The sequence below is a fragment of the Melanostigma gelatinosum genome (genome assembly GCF_949748355.1).
Source record: "Melanostigma gelatinosum genome assembly, chromosome: 18".
NCBI lineage: Eukaryota > Metazoa > Chordata > Actinopteri > Perciformes > Zoarcidae > Melanostigma > Melanostigma gelatinosum.
In genome coordinates, this window is record NC_136651.1 from 10,821,767 (window position 1) to 10,842,303 (window position 20,537).

The 20,537-nt window shown below is 42.4% G+C and overlaps 1 protein-coding gene across 2 annotated transcripts; it reads right to left on the minus strand.

Annotated features, from left to right (window-relative positions):
- Nucleotides 1–1,091: 1,091 nt before the first annotated feature.
- Nucleotides 1,092–20,240, minus strand: kcnn2 (potassium calcium-activated channel subfamily N member 2; the record flags this gene model as incomplete). Of its 2 annotated transcripts, none has more annotated exons than XM_079289730.1 (8): nucleotides 1,092–1,367; nucleotides 4,074–4,143; nucleotides 9,059–9,186; nucleotides 9,294–9,404; nucleotides 9,588–9,729; nucleotides 10,027–10,445; nucleotides 19,062–19,157; nucleotides 19,455–20,240. In XM_079289730.1, 8 exons carry the CDS (start codon nucleotides 20,223–20,225, stop codon nucleotides 1,092–1,094), a joined length of 2,013 nt encoding a protein of 670 aa, XP_079145856.1. The 2 variants fall into 2 exon arrangements, with proteins under 2 accessions (XP_079145856.1, XP_079145855.1); XM_079289729.1 differs by having other exon boundaries at nucleotides 19,062–19,154; nucleotides 19,455–19,841.
- Nucleotides 20,241–20,537: the final 297 nt, after the last annotated feature.

Below are 20,537 nucleotides of genomic sequence, written 5' to 3' on the forward strand. Positions count from 1 at the left end.
TTCTTTTTAAAAGGTAGATACGGTTTCAGCGAGTTGTTGTTCAGCATCTGTTGTTGCTTTGCTGGGGTGTCAGCAAGCATAAATAGCACAGGAAGAAAGGACAGGAGGTGAGACAGCAAGACAAGGGGTAATTGGATAATTACTGAGTTTGTGATCACTCAATACATTTCTGTAGACCGCTACAGGTCTAAGTTAATGTCTTCTTTGTGGAAAACGAAAAAGGGCTTTGACTTGATTCAACACGAGCCACAACTTGAGAATTGACAATAATAAACCCATGCCCGAACATCTCAAATGTTCTTCTTTTTAATGAGCAACGCATCTTTATATCATACATCAGTCAGCATTGAAGTGCATTGATTAAAAAGTAAGTGCAAGTACAGATTTTGATGCATTCATTTTGACTAGAGGATTAAATTGTTTGCAATGTCGCCCCAAAAATAGTCATTCTACAGGGGCACTCTGCAAAAGAAAACCGCTATAGTTGATGCTGTTTCTAACCTAAAAGATATATGCTTCCCCCCCCCCCCCCTCATTTCAAGCTTTCTTAAGTTATCTCTGAGTGACAGTGTGCAGGAGCGATTTTCATCGGCTGTCTGCTCTCAGCTCACTCCAGTCCATCAAACACAGCACTTTTCCCCAAAATCACTGTCATGCTTCCTGATTTCTCAGTGGTTTCTCAGTTTGCATTGAGGAAAACGGCAACTGAATCAAGCCAGCGGAAGCACAAAGTCTGTGAGAAGCACTATTTTAGTGCAATAGTTTCACACATGGTAACCTTGCCACCTAAAACTGGCTATCTCTGCATAGAGATGGAGTAGAGTTCATATCGTACCCCCATCGATAGGCCGCCTACTGAGGGAAGAGCCATTATTTGTGGTCATGTCACCAGAGCAAGGATAACATCATCTTTTGAGGTAATAAAAAACAAACAACAGCATGAAGTTATCCATTAAAATGCATTGTCCCCAGTATCTTGGATTCTGTCATCAGAATTTGGATAATACTCATTGAAACCATAAGGCTTTACGATAAATGCAACTTGGCCATATGATGGCAAAAGTCCTCAGTGGAGGCATTCCCCTTGGACTCTAGCTGCTCTCGGAGGAGGTGGGCGGTGCTGTGGAAGACGACCTTCGTCGGGACACTGACTGTGAGCGCTCGGGGCTGTGTTTGTCATGAGGCTGGAGCTGCACCTCCAGGAAGTCCCTGTGCTGCTGACTGATGACCTGGCTGATGAGTCCCGGCAGAGCCTGCAAGTTACTCAGTAGAGTCTCCAGCTTTGTCTCCAGCAGGGCAATCCTCTTCTCCATGTCCTCTCCTCTCTCATTTAAGTCCGATATCATGTCATACATGATGTTCTGAGTCTGGAAGAGGGGAGAGGGAACACACTTAACATGATCCTTTTCCAAATTGGTGTTTTTTGTTGTTGTGATGGACAACCTAGAAATACTATATGTATCCATTATTAACAAGCAGGATAATATATAGAAAAGAAACACAGGCTTCTTTAATACGTCAATAACTATACAGTTGCAAGAGTTCATTCTGAAAAAGAGATCAAGTGGAAGACTGTGAGCTTCATATTGAGAGATTCACTTTCAACACATTCAGTTCAGACTTTAAATTAAAAAAACATGAATGAAACAACTGTTCTTGTCTTACATAAAAACAATTAAAGGATAGATTCACGGTTTTTACAGTTTGTCTGGAAATACAATATTCACCTGCTCATATGTACATTGAAAGCGTTCATTGACTTCCTTGATTCAACAGTCATTTTGAAGTTCGGTCGACGCTTCAACAGTTTGAAGTCGACAAGTCAAGGGGGTATCCTCTAAAGTTACGGTCTTTTTAGTTTCCTTTTTAGTGCTTCAATGGACAGTATTTTCTTACTGAGCTACGGTGGAAAGCGAGGAACAAAGAGGGAATTTTGTACTGAGAACAGAGTAACTTTGGAAGACACCTGCTTGATGTGACTGACTCAGATTGCTGAAGCCTCATAATGCATTTTTGCGCAGAACAAGGACGGTGCATTTTGTATTGTTTTACGGCAAAGTTGAAAGAAATGTGAACCTATCCTACAATCTCAGCATCTAACATGAAATGCCAAATGGAATGGTTATGGAAATATTGGCATGAAAATCAAGTCAAACTGACAAATCCAATTCTACAAGTTAAGTGCTTTTATTTTGATGCTATCACAGAGTTGTCCATTTTATTGGCTGCAATAATCCCAGCGAGAGGAGAGTAAATTCCACATTAAAAAAGGTCAGCCGAACGTCATGTTATGTTACAACTTTCCCTTAAAAGCTGGCTGAGACGGGTAGATTTTATATGACCAGTTTACAAGAGTTCATGTTTCCATGCAGACCATGATTACATTAGCCTGAGACCTTGAGGAGACAGGAAAGGTGTTTGCGGAGTTTGCGTGATGCTTTCCTGCTCTTATGATCCATCAACCATTGGCTCACGGACCTCTAAATGTACCTTTAGCTGCTGCTTTTTAATTTCCAAGGATCAGTTTTCAAGAATAGTCAACAGCACACTAAATAAATCCATGTCACATTTCAGATGTGGTTTGGGGGTGATGCTGCTGGAGGGCGGTTACTGAGGTATTATTCAGCAGAGGACTAACAATCCCTGGCAGCCTGGAGGCGTTGCCATCTATCACTTACCTTGTCCTCTTCTGATTTGAGGGGGGTGTAATCCTAACCAAACACTGAAATATTCTGATGTATTATCTTTTCCACATGTAATCATTCCTTTGATTAAGACGTTGATTGCATGTGGAGCTGATCTGACCCAAGTCTGGGCCTCATCTGTAAATCATGAAGTGTAACAAGAACTAATTAAAAAGTGATGTTGTGAAATGCTATCGACCAAGAAAAGAGGCCCAGTAAACCATTAGGGAACAAATATAATCAATAGAGGCTGAAACTGATGGCACAAGAATATATGCCATTATTATGGATCCACTTTAACTGCATAGTGAAACCACAAAATTGACACCATCAACCCATTTCTGGACAAAGGAATGAGAGACAGAGAGAGAGAGGAAAGTGGCAGAGATTGTTTCAAACAGCTTGAGTAAGCAATTTAATAATTTGAGGACAATGAGGACATTTAATTCAGCCCGAAAGACAAAGTCATTCACCCAAACAGTGCACCACTTGAGTCACATAAAATGAAAAGCCACTTCCTATATTAGATAGAAGAGATAATGAGTTCAGGATTTCACATTGCACTGAAGTGGCGATGCAGCTGCCAATGATATGTTCAGCTCTATTTCGTTTTTTCCACTGAGAGCACGAGGAGACTGAAGCTACTCTGCCCTCTTATCGCAACAGACTCTTACAGCAACGATTACAGATCCAGCTGAGTGGCACTGGCTTTCAGCCACCATGTCACAATGTCACATCCCGACTCTCGCTGCTGTTTTTACAGCACAAGTGCTTTGGCAATATTAACTAGGCTAATACCTTTCATGACACACGGGCCTGAATCCAGTTTGACTGTGCTGTACGTTTGAATGTCAAAGCTCTCTGCCTTTCTATCCTCTCTGCCTTTAATTCTGGCTGAATCATCAGATCACAGTGTGTCTCCCTTCCCAGGTTACTGATTCTGCTGTGTCAGGCTGGCGAGCTGCCTGGTCTTTCCCTGAGGTTTGTCAGCTTCTGTTTCGTGCATCTGGAGGTAAACATCAGAGAATGCAAAACGCCACAGACACAAAGGGGTCTTGTCCCTCTCGTTCAGTAATTTCGCAGAGAAAGTGTCCTGGGGATAGCAATTAACGCTGTGAAATAAAATGAAGTTATTATTTCAAACCCAAATCAGAATCTCAGGTGAGTGCAGACAACCAGAAGCATCACACAGATGTATCTTTAACCACCCTGTGAACAGCCTGTCTGTTTATTTGACACCTGTAGACTTTGATCATATCAGAAAACACAGCTAATTCAGCGAGTGAACTATAGCATGCATTGAATTCAATCACACAAAGGAAAGAAACGTATCAGGGTAGCTGTGTGTCCTAATGTACAATGCAGCAGTAGACTGTAAGTCTAGCTTACCTTAGCAAGGTCCACTAGTGAGTTTGCTTGGTCATTCAGCTTGCGTTGCTCCATTTTAACACTTCTCAATCTGAACACAAGACCATTCAGAACCCAATAAGTTAACGCTATCAGAATTTTGTCATTAAATTGGTGCACACACAAAGGCATAGACACGGAGAACACTCCTAGGACATGCACAGGGTGTGTGTAGAGAATGCAGGGGTCAGTCTGTTTGGTTGAGTTGCATGCACGTGGAGAAGAGCCCACAGCGGGTGGGAGAGCTGCCACTGAGGAGAATGATACCAGCAACCAACCAACACAACCAACACATCAACCATAACAAAGGAACGAGGCGGACTCATGCCACGCACGTCCTTTAGCTTCTTGATGTGTCAGATTATAAAACACCACAAACGGCTACAAGTTCTCCTTTTGGTTCAACCAACTTTTCTCTGTTTGAGTATATGAATGATTTAGTCACTCAAAAAGCCACATATATCAAACATTGTTTTATGTGAACATAGAGACTAAAGTTTCATCTTTTGAAAGCAGCAATCTGCACATATGCGGACCGTTTTCCTTTTGCGACTTCCAATACAAACAAAAAAATAATCGTTGCATCAGAATTGAGAAAAAGTATGCCTTCACAATTTGCCACTTAAAGGAATCCTGTTCATCTTGAATCACGACTAGAAAATTAAACATGACTTGTTTTAATCAAGTCATCATTTTTTTCCAGGGACAGTAAACTTATGGCCCAAAATCTTACTTGTAAAGTCTGCAAAAATGAACTTGCCTCCTTCATACAACATGCTTAAATAATTCACATCTCCTGTTTAATTCGGCTTCTAAAGCCTGTTCTGCTCATCGTCTCAGGGGGCTCATAAACAGCAACTATGCAGTATTGTGGAGTATCAACCATACGTGGTGTCAAGATATTCAAGAGGTATCTTTTTCCAGAATCGCCGACGCATGCTAAATTAAACTTGGCACAATAAACAGAATAGCATCTTGTTGGCAAGTCTGCAAACGTTCCGGATAGAAAAAAATGAATAAAAACCACCTTTAACTGACTGAGACATGAATGCAGTTTGAGGTGATTACAAGGTTGTGTGTGAATCGAAGGCAAACAGTCATGAATATCGAGAAGGGATTTAAGGGGCCCTGGGGGGGGGGGGGGGGGGGGGGGTAGTCTGCTAATTAGCTGAGATGCACCCATTCTCATGCAATGCCGGATCATTTCTCTGTTTCCTGATGTGGAGTGAAGATGGCAGGTTAGACCAACAGAGGGTGCCACGGGAGTCACTAAAGGAAACTACTGGCAAGGGACGGTGTCCTGACAACCGAGGACTGAAATGCTTCATTCAAAGCAGACTCAAAAGACAAGAACAGAATAGAAAACGATTGCACTTTTATTATTCATTTGGTATTCAAATGAAAGAAAAACGGGGGCATCTACAATGATGGACGTTAATAGGTATTTCATGTTAAATGACTTTGCAGTTGATGTAAGACCTAAAAAATTACACATTTCACAGTTGGATGACCGCTTTGAGATGGGGTCAAAGCACAGGGCAGCTTGAGGTCAGGACAAGGAAGCTCACGTGCCCTGTCTTTTATATTCTATGTGTCTCCTTCCCTCAGTCAATCACTCCTCACGGGCATTTCTCCTTTTCAATGACCACTCTCAAACTGCTTGCTATTCATCAACGGAAAACGGCTACGCTAAGCTTTTTAATACCCCACTAAATCAGTTAAGGCAATCTCAGTTAGTGCTGCGCCATATTTTTTACCCTCTCAACTTGCTTTCTTTGTCATGACCTCCCTTCACCTCATTGTGGAACGAAATGCTACTTTCTCTTCAGTGCAATGGAGAGGGAGACCATTCTGCAGCTCGTCATTCTTTCTCCTGTCCCCGCTGACGGCTTCATGCCGTCGGTCACAGTCGCAGCCACTCGGGCTCAAACGGGATTGCTCGGAGACTTTACCCTGACCTTCCTCTCGGGTCAAGTTCCCGTGTCTCCAATCCTCTCCTCTCTGAGCTAACCGGCACTCACTGCCCTGCCTCTTGCTACGATTCCCACTTCAACCTTGTAGATGGAAAGAGACAGCTCCCAAAAGGGATGGTCTGACTGCACAGCTGTAATGGCCTAAAACATTACATCCAGTAAGACATTTGGTTGCATGCGTGCAACATCATGCCTGTAGTGTGATAGCCCGCAACATCCAAATAAACTCGGGGGTGATAAAAATGTGTCTACAGCTTACTCTGCTATTTCTTCTTAGTGCAGAAATGCATGACAGCCGTATGTCTGTGTTATTATGCTGTTTACCAGCCATGATAAACACCATTTCAGCGTCTTTGCTACTGTGTCATCCAACAGAGAAAAGGGGGAAAATGTGGCTGCAAAAGTAGCAACAGGCGTAAACAATGGTTCCACACGCCGAAAGATGACCCTGAGCCCTGATCTGCATGAGCGTGACTGCTGCGTTGTTTAACATGACTTGAGGGCTACGGTAAATCATATACTTGTGTTTCTGCAGGTCTGTCTCCTGTGGAGCTCGAGTCGTCATCCTTCGGTACGTGAAAGCACAGTTGATTGGAGTTTAATCAGTGGCTTTCTGATTAAAGATCAAATTCTCATCACATCCATGCAGAAATGGAAAGAAAAACACCCTCCATCACCGATAATTGAAATTCACTTAATATTCATCTGTGGGTGCGTTTAGAAAGTGCAGCATGGGTCTACTAACTAACAAGACTTGAAAAGGTGTTTTTGCTGGTTATTTAAAGCTGTTTGTTTGCAAAATGCTGAAGATTGAAGGAAAAATGTGAGACTAATGTGTATTTTATCAAATTGTCATGCTATTCAGTTGAACAGACATCTAATAAAAAGCTTTGTAGCAGTTTCAATGAAATAATCTGGCAACATTATGATTGTGTCATGTGAAACCATTCAATCATTGCAAACTACCACATTTTTTCATGGCATGAATTTCACTTATCAAATGAAGGAGTGTAATTTTTTAGTCACATTGTTGGGTTCAAGGACAAGCTCTCTTTAGCATGCACACAACAGGTCTGTATCTACATGTGAGGCGAAGACTTACTTTCGAGCTCTATTGCATTGTGTCGACACAAACAGGAAAAAAAGGAAACATGAAGTAGACAAATGAATTATTACAACATCAGATAAACATATTCAGACGGCAAAATCAGTTTGCTCAAATCTTGCTGCTGGAAACCCTCATCTCTACGCTGTCACCTCACCTCTGAACAGCAGCAACAATTCTTTCTTGACTTATTTATTCCTGCAACCTGGAAGGGTTATCGGTTATCAGTGTTTGGACTGTTTACGCTAGCTGCAGCTTTGCTTGCTCTCCTAGTCGAATCCCTTTTTTTCCACACAAGTCCTGGTTATCAGCAATAAAGTCAATCAAAACAAACTTTCCTGTAAACATTTCACCAACGCAGACAGTGCCTCCAAGCGTCTATGGCCACAACTGTTTACACCACACATCCTTTACAGTGATTGAAGACTTCTGAGAAAGTCTTTCACAGCTTTGACCAGAGGGAACGGGAACAATGATATCTGATTTGATGTTTGCTATCGCCTCAACACGGGTCAATGATGGCTGTAGGACCTTTCCAACTCTCCACTTGAGCGGTCTGTCAGGCCGCTTCCTGTCCTATATACAAGCGATCCTTTAAACTCTCAAAGATAAGGCCTGTGAACACACTACCTCATGAAGTAAACAGATAGAGGATAAAGGTGTGACGGTAGGATGTTGACACCATGCTGAGTAGTTGTCCTTGCACACAGTGCTGGACGTGACTTTTTTCCCACTGAATCTGGTTCTCTATAGATTTAGCTTTAGCTCAGAGGGATTTCCATTATTAGGCTGTGCTAGAGAACAGGAGGTGGACATGAGACGCTGTCATCACCGCTGCAAATTGGATGAATAACACAGCAAGGACATAATGACTCGACAAAGCAACCATGACACAAAAATCTGGATGTGGGTTGCAGCAGCAGCAGCAGCAACAGAGAGTTTGTGTATTTCTCTACCTCTATGCCTTTGTAATTAAAAACCCTGATGTCTTTGAAACATAAATGTAAGATTAATGAGCAAATCAAAGTTGCACACCACAAAAACTCATATATGTACATAAAACCACAGAAAGCAAACAAACATACAAACAGGGGACATTTGACTTGAGCATAACGCTACATTTTAACAAAATCCCTGCTCATCTCGTGACTTATTCTAATAAAGCAGTAATTGCAAGAAGCCACAACCTGGATGTGCTTCTAAGCACTGTAGGTTGAAGAAAAACCAAGAGCGAGGTGAGGCTAAAATCAATACTGAGATAGCAGTTCGGGGGTCCTCGGGGACCCACTAAAAGACTAGCTGACAGGTAAGAAAAGCAGAAACCCACAGAAGCCCGACATCTGATTTACAGCGAAACAAACACGAGAGTCAATCTGACAGCAAAAGGTGAGCGAGAGATCAACGTCATTCTGCTGGCAATTCTGTAACTTCAGAATATTTCAAGGTAAAATTAGTTTCTGGAATAATTATGTAAAACTGAGAACCGACTATTTACATAATATACCAACAAGCTTCTGGGAAGTTTCCCCAAATGTCATTCAGAGGAAAATGCCAGTTCACAATTATTCTGATAGAAATGGCTTAAAAGAGCCTCTCGTGTATCAGTGAATACTATTTACATAAATGTAGTTTTCTCGCATATTTTGCCACTCTTTATGCTGCAGAATCAACAGGCCAACTCATTATCACATCTGCAAATTTAAAGTTAGTCAAGTCAGGTGAAACAAGGACAAGATTCTTCAACAATACAAGCACATATTTTTGCTACAGGTGTCAAACAAGTCAGATCTCAGGTTGGCGTTGCATCGGTAAACCAAGTGAACACACTGCGGGATAAAAGGCATTAGACGGACATGAGTGGCGAGGTCAGGGGTCAGCGGGGTACCTACTGGTGAATGGCTTGGAGAAATTTCCTCTGGTGCTTCCTGACTCTGGCGTGGTCCATCTTCCTCACCAGTTTGGTGTTCTTATAGATGAGCCACGTCTCCCTGAGAACATTCGCAGCTGTGTTTTTCACCTGACGTGCAAAAAAAAAAAAAAAAAGGTAGCACTTGAGTCAAGAATGCAGAAAGGGGAAATACCTTTGATGTAAAAAAATAACCGAATTTGGGAGCTTTCACTTACTCTTTTTGTTAGCTGGGTGTCCATCATAAAATTGTGGACATGTTTTTCAGCTTTGGTTAACTCCAGTTTCTTTGCCACCACAGCCACCACCAAGGCAGTGCAGCCAGCGCCCTGTGACACAACAAGAAACAACAAGCACAGAAATGTAACTTACAATTTATTTCCAGTCATGAAACAGTAGCAGCATGTTAGTTATTTTCAGAAAAAATATCAAGGCTTTCTGTCAATATCAGAAAATATTGACTGGCAAAAAGAAGAAAAACTACACTGGAGCACTCAGTCTGCCTTTCTCACCATAATGCCAGTCAGGAGGCAGACTCCTTTCCCACAGTATGTGTTCGGAACCATATCCCCATATCCAATGGTAAGAAATGTGATTGAGATCAACCACATGGCTCCTAGAAAGTTGCTGGTTATGTCCTGGTCGTCATGGTACCTGTATTAAATGATAAATGCAATAGGTTGACTGACCTTCATGCACCCGATGCAGTCCAGCTTCACCTTATGACGTTTTCTCATTTAAAAAAATTCCAAAACAAATCAATGTAGTGCTGTACATATGAAAACAAATGTGTCTGAATACTGCAGAGCTTTACTTTTCTTGTAAATCATCTAATCTTCAAGTTCAGACCCCGAGTGAGCTATGAAGTGTGTGTATGTTTTCAATTTTTTACGTCTTATCTATGTTTCAAGCTGAGCAGTGCTGCATAGCGTGAGAAACGAATCCGGGCACCTCTCGCAAGCTCTCACAGTCCACGCTGCGATGATCCACAGCGAGATGGTGAAGACCAGCAGCACGGTGCCGGGACAGATGGTCATGAGGGTCTTCATCACAAATCGTGTGTTAAAGTTAATCTTGTTGAGCGCACCGATGCTGCGTGACGAGGCGTCCGTGAAGAGCTTGCTGTGCAGCAGCATGACACGAGCGATGAGGTACAGCCGCAGGAACATGGGGATGGACAGGATGATGTCCACATCTGCATCCGTCTTGGATGGCACGTAAGAGTAGGCCAGGCGTGCTGTCCAGGTAAAGGTGTAGTTCCCTGGGATGGGGTGGATGGCGCACACCAGGATCTCCAGGCAGATGAAGAATATGCGCTCATATGTCATGGCTATCCTCCAGTCATCAGCCGCGTTGTCCACCATGAATAACTGCAAGGAAAGGGCACAGTGAGGCCAATGGAGGGTACAGGAGAAGCTACAGGAAATCATTAAACCTCATTAAACAATAAGTCACAAATAGCCTTGAGTCATTAAATCATATTCTTTTGTCACTTTTTCTGAAGACCATTGCAGTTTCTTTCCCCATGTTGTTGCCTATTTAAGACAAATGACATACAAAACATTATTTTGTATAAAATTCAATGTGCTTTAATTGGAGGAAGAAAGAAAATAATAAATAAGTGATATGATAAAGGGATGACGCTACTCTTTCAAGGGCAAAAATGGCATTCAGATAGGCACTGAGATATGTGATGAAGGTTGCAACACTGAAATATCATGCCTTAGATTTTCTGAATATAAGTACACAATACAAAGAAAAACATGGTGTTTTATATGTTTTCACGGCTAGCCATTTGACTCTATTCATTTATCTTTAATACAAAACCCCTGCGTTAACCTATCTCAAGGTTCAAGCATTTTCAAGGATGATTTCCAAATGAATGTGAAATGGATGGAATGCAACGTCTGTCTGAAGGGTAGAAAGTTAGAGCACAATTAGTCAATTCTAATTTTTCAAGCAAAAATAGTGAAAACATGCCAAATATCCTTTGGTCCCAGCTTCTCAAAAGAGACGATTTGCAGTTTTTCTTTCGCTGTAAAGTAAATATCTTTGGGTATATGGGACATTTGAAGACCTCACATTGGGCTCAGGCATCTAAAACTCGACAGCAAATGGAAAGAATGAATGCAATATGTGATTTACAGTAAGATAGGCCAAATAGTCCAAAAATGATGCGGTTTCTCTTTCTGCTTTCAGACTCCTTTGACTATAAAAGGATTTTAAGAATAAGCGTTACATTAACAGCTTGCATTCTCAACTTGAAAGCGTTATACTGATGAGAACATCTGCCGCTTCCACATTAGCGTTAGCTTCTGATCGCCTGGCCACCCCGACCAGAAGGTAGGCTGTTCCACTGGGGAGTTCAGTGTGGGTGGATTTCAACAGCCCTCATCACTCTTCTCCACCCTGTCCTCCGTCATCGCTTCCTCACTTGGTCACCTCTGCTGCTGCTGCTCCCTCCTCTTGCTCCTCCCCTCCCTCCTCCTCAATGCTTTAAATCCAATCTACAGTTATCTTCGGCCAGAATATTCACTGCTCGGTGTATTCACCCTGAACCAACGGCTGAGCCCATATGACCGCCATCGCCAGCTCACTCACAGCCATCCCCGGTCATGCTTACAGACGTAGATACACTCTCTCAAGTATTTGCAGGTTTGGGTTGCAGATAAAATGCAATCAGATTGTATTAGCTCCCCCTACATTCCTCCAATAATTCCTCTTTTTGACACGACGTACTGATATTCCCTGATTCACTGATATTCCTGCTCTTTCTACTCAATCACCTCAAGGTCCTCTGCTTGTGTACAGGCCGTCACGACTGGCAATAAATATTTCACAAAATGCTGCCGTCAGCAAATACAAGCGAGGTTTCCTGGCGGCTGTTTTTGCCATGAGAGCAGGAGCCTCTCTAAAGGGGAGAAAAGAAAAACTGCACATGATTACATTTTGTCAGACACTTCATGGTACGTTTTGCCACATGCAGAGGACAACAATCATGCCTCTGTGTCAGGGCCCCTAGTTTCTAGTGGCATCAACATGTCGGTTTTCAAACACAGTAGATATGGACACACACACACACACACACACACACACACACACACACACACACACACACACACACACACACACACACCTAGATTGTACATTTATCAGTGATATGTAACGTATAATTGAAGTGCTGACAAAGTCATATTTTTCACATTGAAATAAAAGGCGCTATACAACATGTTCAAGGACAAAGAAAGCACATAAAAGGCACATAACACTGACACTTTTCTCACAGACATACATGAACGCTCCACATACTCCAGCTTGACAGCTTCAAAGGCGCTCTGACGCTGCAGCTCAGCCGCCTGCTTTGCTTGAACACAAAAACCTTCACTGAACCCACAGCAGCAAACACAGCACGTTATTACAGCTTCGGATCCAATTATATGTCCAACAGGCACTGTGCAAGAAATATCAACTGTCAACAAGCCGGCACATTACAACGAAAAAGAGAACAAGCTGCAGCTAATACAAGTCCCCGAACAAACGGTACAACTGACCCACAAAGCCTCTGCTGCTCATTTATCGTTATTCAAAGGCGACAATCAAAGTTTCCCCCAAACACAGAAAACAGACAAATTAAATTTTCAGTGGCAGTTGTTCATATCAAATGAGCAACACCAAGCTCTTTTAACAAACTGACATCTGTCCGAGAAGTGTGTAACTCTAACCGCAGCTCGTCTTGTTCGCTTTCCAAGTGAGTGTAATGTAGACATGGAAACACAAGCTGTGACGCCACTCTGCTGCGGTGTCTTACTTACAGAGTCAGAGCTCTGAAAGAAGCCACATCTATTGTTTGCACACAGCACAAGCAGCGTTTTATTTTACATTTTAAACAACAAACCCGACCCTGTCAAAGGCAGTTACAAAGTGTGTTACCTCAAAACAACGCAATGAAACATTTACACGCAGGTTGCATCAGGAAAGCCTACTGGGTGGGTAAAAGCAATTATGGTAATGAGTGACCTGAAATACAATACTCAAGGGCCCTTTACCTCAGAGCATCAGATATTCCATGCAAGCAGCAGAACCAACAGTTATGACAGAGAGGTGGAGGAAACTATGGGTGTTTTAAATCATGTCAAAATACGGAGGAAGACTGTGAGAGTCTAAAACCAGACAGTTGATGAAACAGGACACTAAATTAGTTACAGGACGCTGACAAATAATTTAAACACAGCAAGTAAATGGATTTTAAATGTGAACTCACTTAATTACAGTCAAGACGTGTCTTTAAATAATGAAAGCAAAGAAGACTGCAGTCTGGCAATCAGCACGATGGCACATGCGTTTTAAAGCATCACAACCCCAACACTGTTAGAGGCACAAAGAGTCCAAATGAATCTAATTTGTGTTGGTCAAGTAGTTCTCTGTTTTTGAAAATATTTTCTGTACATACAATATAAATCAAGCAATCACGTGTACCGAGAATACAACAAGGAGGGGGAAAATAGAGAAGAAAAGATTGTTCTTCAAAAGGGGAATGGTCTCAGAATTTGCCCATATTTTGGAATAGCTCTTCATCAATATGCTAACATGCTCACAAGGAAAGAGCGAACATGCTGATGGTTTTTCCAGTTCACTATCTCAGTTTCACTGAAAGCAATGCTCTCTTTCTCAGGAACGCCCTGATCACATTCAAACAGTTACACAGTCTCACCTGGAAGATGTCCAGTACAACCAGTCTGCTGGCCACGAAGCAGCTCCACTGAGCAGTTGGGGTTAAGAGAGTCTCGCATAGCCAGACCCATCTCCAAAAGCGCTGTGTCAGCGCTACAGAAAGGTCTGGGTCCACACGTTTTCAATCGGCTATGAAAAGAAATGCTCTGGCTCGTTTATATTTATTTCAAACCAATCACAATCACGTTGGGTAGCGTTAAACAGAGGACATGAGGGGAGGAGGATGCCGGCTGAAATAGGCGGCTGGCTTGTACTCACAGTCTACATCCGGTGAGTCAGTTTACAGTTAAGGGCCTTGCTCAAGGGAACCTCAGTGGTGGTTATAAGGGAGCGGCATGTCTGTTCTTCACTTTCCCCACCGGACTGGGAGGTTGGACCGACAACCCTCCGGTCACATGCACGCTTCTCTCACCTTTAGGCCACCACTGGTGTGTGGCAGGTATAACGTTTACCATGTTCAACATCCTAGTTTAGTGTGTAAGCATGCTAACATTTGCTAGTTAGCACAAAAAAATGAACTACAGCAGAGCCTGATGGGGATGCCATTTGTTTTGTATTTGTATCGTAAGTATTGGACAAATTAAAATGTTGTGTTGACAATGGCATCAGATTAAAACTGAAGGGATCACCGAAGTTTATTATACTTCATCCTGATTTGAGACATGAATGTCTGTACCAAAGGGCATTGCAATCCATCCAATAGTTTCAACATTTTACTCAAAACCATAAATGTCAACCTCATCAGGACCCTACAGTAAAAGTCAGGGGGTCACCAAAGTCGATAGGCTTCACCCTCTGGAGAATCACAATATCTGCACAAAGTTTCATGGAAATGTCCATCTGGACCAAAGTGGAGGACTGACCTAACGACAGCCCGACTATCATGGCTGAAAGAAAAATCGAATGCAACATTTCTTTCCAGAAACAATGTCCCTCACACCAAACTGAGAGAGAGAAGAATGAATCTCAACCTGGGCAAATCAAAGCTATCTACAGCCAGATACCTTCATCAAGGAATTTGGAAACAATGTATGTTTGTTATCTAAACCTTCTAACCGTAACCCTGGCCAGAATACCATCTCTTTTCCAAAAATGGCATCCTCACAGTGACAATAAACTCTCAGCTTGTTTTCTGATGGATACCAAATACAGTCTAATCACTCAGAGTGCAGGCCCCTCGCTCATCATGGGGAAGTTTCATTCATGTCGGGTCGAGAGACAATACAGCTGAATATGTCCTGGGATCATTCTCCGCCTGCCGCTGTCCTGCGTCTACACGGCGTAGTCTCAGAGGAGTTCACCTGCGATGCTAAGCTGGGTTGGTTACTGGTTTCACGACGCTCAATATAACTAATGGAGTCCGGCTCAATATTTAATCTGTGTAATGTAGAGATGGGAACATATATCTTGTCACTGAGGATGAAATCGCTCAATCTCATTAGTGAATTAGGTTGCGAGTTTCTGCCCGATTAGACATTAATGCAATGCTTTATTTATGATATCAAAGTGAGCCACTAAAAGGCCACTTTGCTGAGTAAATCCGAAGCTGTTGCTGATTCAGTTTGCTTTTGTTTCTGAAATGAAGTCTCACATTTGCATTCACGTTCTTCTCTTCAAGCAAAGTAAAGCCACTCTGAGCCAAAGTAAAAGCTCGTATACATCTTTCTTTCTTATAGCTGCTGGAGCCAAACGCATTGATAACCTAAAAACATCTACATGTTACATGCAGTCAACTGCAGAACAAAATTGAAACGCCATCAACAAATCATTTTCAGGATTCTCAACTCATTGGGAGGCTGAGCGTCTCTGCCCTTGAAAGCCGGTACGGTCAGTGAAAACATTGAGGTCACCAGCCCAGTGGTGGTTATCTGACTCCAGTCTGGAGTCTCAGGTCGAGGACAGATTTCACTGTGAGACATGCAAAGCGTCTCCTGCTGTTAGACCATATCTCTGACACAGACACACCACCCAGGGGCAGTCTTACAAGCATGGCCGAGTTTGACTTCACTGGCAGAGTTTTGCTGTTTTATCTTTTCTGCAGATTGTAAAATGCAATACTGTGCAATTGTGAAACATCAGCGCTGACTTTTATCGCAACAAAAATACACATCAAAGACAGAACAGACGCAAAAGCATCTTGCATTCGTTTAAGAAAACTCAGCAGAACTGTCATCGCAAGGTACAGCAACACAGCAATGGCCTCGACACAAATGCCTCTCGGCAAGCGAGCCTTTGATGAGAGAAGAAGAGAAAACTTTCAAAATGTCAGTTTCTGTCTGTTTGGGAATTAGGTGAACTCATCAACCATCTTAGCAGCGAGAGCAGGAATATACTCGCGGCTCGTAGCGCATATCAGACTTTGACAAAGACAAATCAAAGTCATGAAGCAGTCATGAACTCAACTAAAAAGTCTTACAAGTCCTCCGGCGGATCGCCAGCGGTTAACAAAAGACATCATTGGGGTTGAATCAGGCTGATAACATCTGAAGGAGAAGTACACGATACAGCTGAACAACATCAATGTGTTGAAAAGAGGATTAAACATCAATGCTACGTATCCGAACTGTAGATGGGGGTACAAGTCTAAGGACATTTAGCTGGACATGGACACACTGTTTCTCTCTGTTGACACACTTGGCTCAGTAGGTCACCATCACTGCCGTTGCAGCGCAGCAGATTTATCCAGAAACAATTCAAATGACAGTTGGAGTCAAACATCTACACCGCCTGACCTGACCTTTTGAGTTTTCAGTCACTCTGAGGAGGAAAAACTTCTTGTTTTTGTACCCGATAAAAATGAGAGGGCACAGTCTTTACTGAGTCTGACGAGCGAATGACTTTTAAGGGGTTAGAAGTGGTGAGGAAATATTTCATCATCCTGACTTACGCTTCTAACTACATCTGACAGGCACCTGCGCGTACACACGGATGTGCATGTTTAATCTACTTCACTGCAGGAGCAACATTTATTTCATGGAAAAGTGCACTTTAGAAATAGCACTCTACTAATATCCCAAAACACATTCTGCTCATCGAGGGTAAATAAACAAAAGCAACAAAAGTAAAGGTGACTTGAGTCAGCGTTTGAAAATGAAGTAAGAAAGAGAGGGTGAAACAATTCGTTTTTATCAGATGCAAATGAAAAAGCGCAGAGAAAATCCAGGGCAAACACACCCATCCAGAGCAACTGTGTGTGTGTGTCTGTGTCATTAGCCAGACAGATTTTTAATAAATGTGTGTTTGTGTATGCCAAGTAATGAAATAGGCATACAAGCAACAATGGGCACAAAATCCCCTCAGGCAAGGTAGCAAAGGAGCAGCTGCTGTGGTGGAAGTTAAAGCAAACACTAGGAACTGGTTTCAAATAAAAGACAGAGTCAAGTTCCAGGAACTGGCTGATGGTTTGTTCCAAAAGGGACTTGATGAATTAGGTGTTCAGGCTTTTACATTTGAATAAATTGTATGTAAATCATTGTGGAGAGGGGCTATGTGATGAAAAGTGCATTGCAGTAATCCACCCTGGGGCAAACAATTGCTTTAATAAAGTGTTCTAGGTCAGCAAGACGGGAAACATCTTTATCGGGAAGAGAGAAGGTTATCTATCGGTGCAAAATGTTTTAGATATCGACGCGACTGTCAGAGAAGTCTGGACCAAAGAAGTTTGAAACAGCCTTCGTGTGGGCTAAATGTGCTGCTACTGACAATTAACACAATGGGAAGAAAAGCTTGTTTTGAGCTAAAATTAAGAAAATTGCCTGTAGTGAAAGAAAGAATATTGCTTCACAGCCATTTTGAATGTGCAAAACCGAGGCTTCAATCTTTTAAAAACTGCCATCGTCAGCATATTTACCAATCCAGATGTGCTGCTGCATCACAACAGTCAAAATACATGCACAGCAGTTGCTTATGCAACTCACTCTAATGGAAACCTGCTGTGATGAAAAAGTCCCGTTTGAAAGATCACAACTAAATCAATATATAATTTAACATCGAGACAATCAAGAGGTTAAAAAGATCCGTTTAGGAATTGAATAATTTACACAGGATTAAGTAAAAGGTGTGGAAGAATGAACATGATACTCATGTTAACTTACATGCTTTCTAATTTATAAAGAGCAACAACTGTCCGCCAGGGAAATGAAAACACTTTTGTTATGCATTGAAATATGATAATGATGTCTGTGCATTTCTATCATCCCTCATAAAGAAAGGTTTACAATGAGGCATCTGAAGGGGGCGAAACATTTTACTGTTGGGCTATTTCAATGACTGACACTCCCCGGGGACTTGTAAACACTAAATATACCAACAAGGCTGATGAATATACTGTAGCCAACACTATGAATGCAAAAGCAACCTCGTGTTTACTCCAAATAATGTGTTTTGGTTCTACTAAAACATATACATCTTGAATAAGAGCAGATGAAAACAGCTGGATCAGCTCAAGGCATTAAAAAAACAAAACATTGCAATATTTCATTCATTAAGATTAAACATGTCATTTAAGATTTGAGAAAATGCTTTGAGTTATGCTTCTTTTCAAGTGAAGTCTTCTCTTTTAAGCTGATTTAATGAATAAAAAAAACATTCATTTTGTGGCTGTACAACAAAGACACAAGTGCTGAAGAGAAGGGAGAACTGTGAGTAATGTAACAATCCGAGGCAAGGTCATAAAACGCTCAACGTGTTGGAACATCTCAGGAGAGGCTTACGATCTACACTCATCCACTGAGCCCTGATGTGAGGAGTCCGTAAATCTTATCAAAATGTGGAATGAACTTTCAATGTGGCTTCAAAAGATGATGATCAGTATACAGTCTGTCATTAATGCAATCACAGGACTGAATACATGTTCTGTCGTTTAAAGACTGCAGTCATGGAACAAACATTATACATTTTTGCTGGGGAATGAAGAATATATGATGAAGAGTAAATATGACTTCATTGAGTAATTACACTGTCCCACACTGCATAGAAACTCAAACGTAATACTTCAGTTACTTTCACAATAAGTTATTTGATTTGGTAGATTTAAGTCAATACAATTGATCTTTTCTAATCTGAAAATACAAATATTCTGCTAAACATGTTCAGTAATGAGTAATACACCAATTTGTGGCATCCTATAAAGTTGTAAAGGCGTTAATTGAATGTTAAATTGAGCAAAATGCGATGAGACAGCCACTGTTAAAGCAGACTGCTGCTGACCCTTCAACACCAACAGTTAAAGAATAAGAAAAGTGTTCCAACATTACCTGGATCTCTCTTGCATGGTGTATGATAATCAGCCCCAGGAGAATGATTGTAGAAAGGCTTATCAGGCATTTTAGAGCTAAAGAATAGAGGGACTCCTGGAAAAGAGCAACAACACTATTGCAAAACAACAAACATCATGACATTACATCACATTCTGGTGAACCAACCCTAGTTATTTGCAACAAATTCTGACATATATTTTTGCACTATTGGGTGGTTGGACAGCAGTGGGCCTTTTGGCCTGCATGTGGGACACTTTGCAGTGAGCCTACTTATTTAAAGTGACTGATATTCTACAACACCTTGAGCACAAGTTTTTTGAATGACCTGCCCTGTCAGTCACATGCAACTAAATGAACTGTGAACGGCGTGGGCTTTCTGTAAATACGTACCTTTCCATAAGCTCCCCATGAGAGTTCAGTCTCTATAACCATAACAACGATCCCAAACATCCCAAAGATTAAAGCATAGTCGCTGAGCCGCTTTCTTTTCTCAAACAAGGCCCTCCTCTGCCCGAGCTTTTCCCCAATGTTCTGGTTCTTCTTTTTCCCCGATTTGCCGCCGCTGTGGCCGCAGCCTCCCGCTCCGTCTCCCGATGCGTAAGGCATCAGTGTGGTGGAATTATTCTCCGGCTTGGATACTAAAGTGTCCGACGCATCTGCGGCTGAGATGGGCTGCAAAGGCTGTGACTCGGAATCGAACTCGTGTATGTTTCTGCGGGACGAGCTCAAGTTGCTCAGCGGCCGCATTACGCCGCCGTTGTATCTGCAGCTGCTCATGGCTATTTCATTGTAGGAGTTACTGTCTTTGTGGCTGCTGCCCAGGCTGCCCCGCTGCCGATCTCGGCAATGCTGCTGCTGATGGTGAGGATGATGATGCCTGGATGAACTACCATGACTAGAGGGTGTGAACTCACAGACGCTGTACTGGCAACCTTGCCTCGAAGACGTTTCTGAAGGTGTCCTTAAAGTTCCCACAGTGGTCGGCGACGTCCCGCGAAAGATGAGGCTTTTTCTCGCATCACAGGTGCAGCTATTGCAGGTGCAGCTTTGGTCGTGCTGCTTGCCGATCCGATCCTCCCGCCCGCAGTAGTGCTGGTACTTACAGTGCTTGAACTGCTGCTCTAGAAAGAAATCGTTCTGCAGCTGCAATGGGGTTTCCATGTCAGTGCTGCCGTTTAAAGCAGCAGCCGGGTACCACAGAGCACCCGACGAAGGGCGTTACGGTACTTACGGGAGGACAGGACCGCTGCATGAATAGACCCATTTCGGCTCCGGTAGAATGTGAGCGGAGCCTCCGATTGGGCAGGGGGGGACCAAAACAACTGCCTCAACGTCATGAAAAGGTTGCAACCATGAGATGTGAAGCCCAGCCTTATTTAATCAGGATCGACAGTATTACTGCTTTGTGATTTTTAAGATCATACCTTACACCTTTAGAGAGATCTGAACTTGTATTTTTGTTTTTAACTTTTC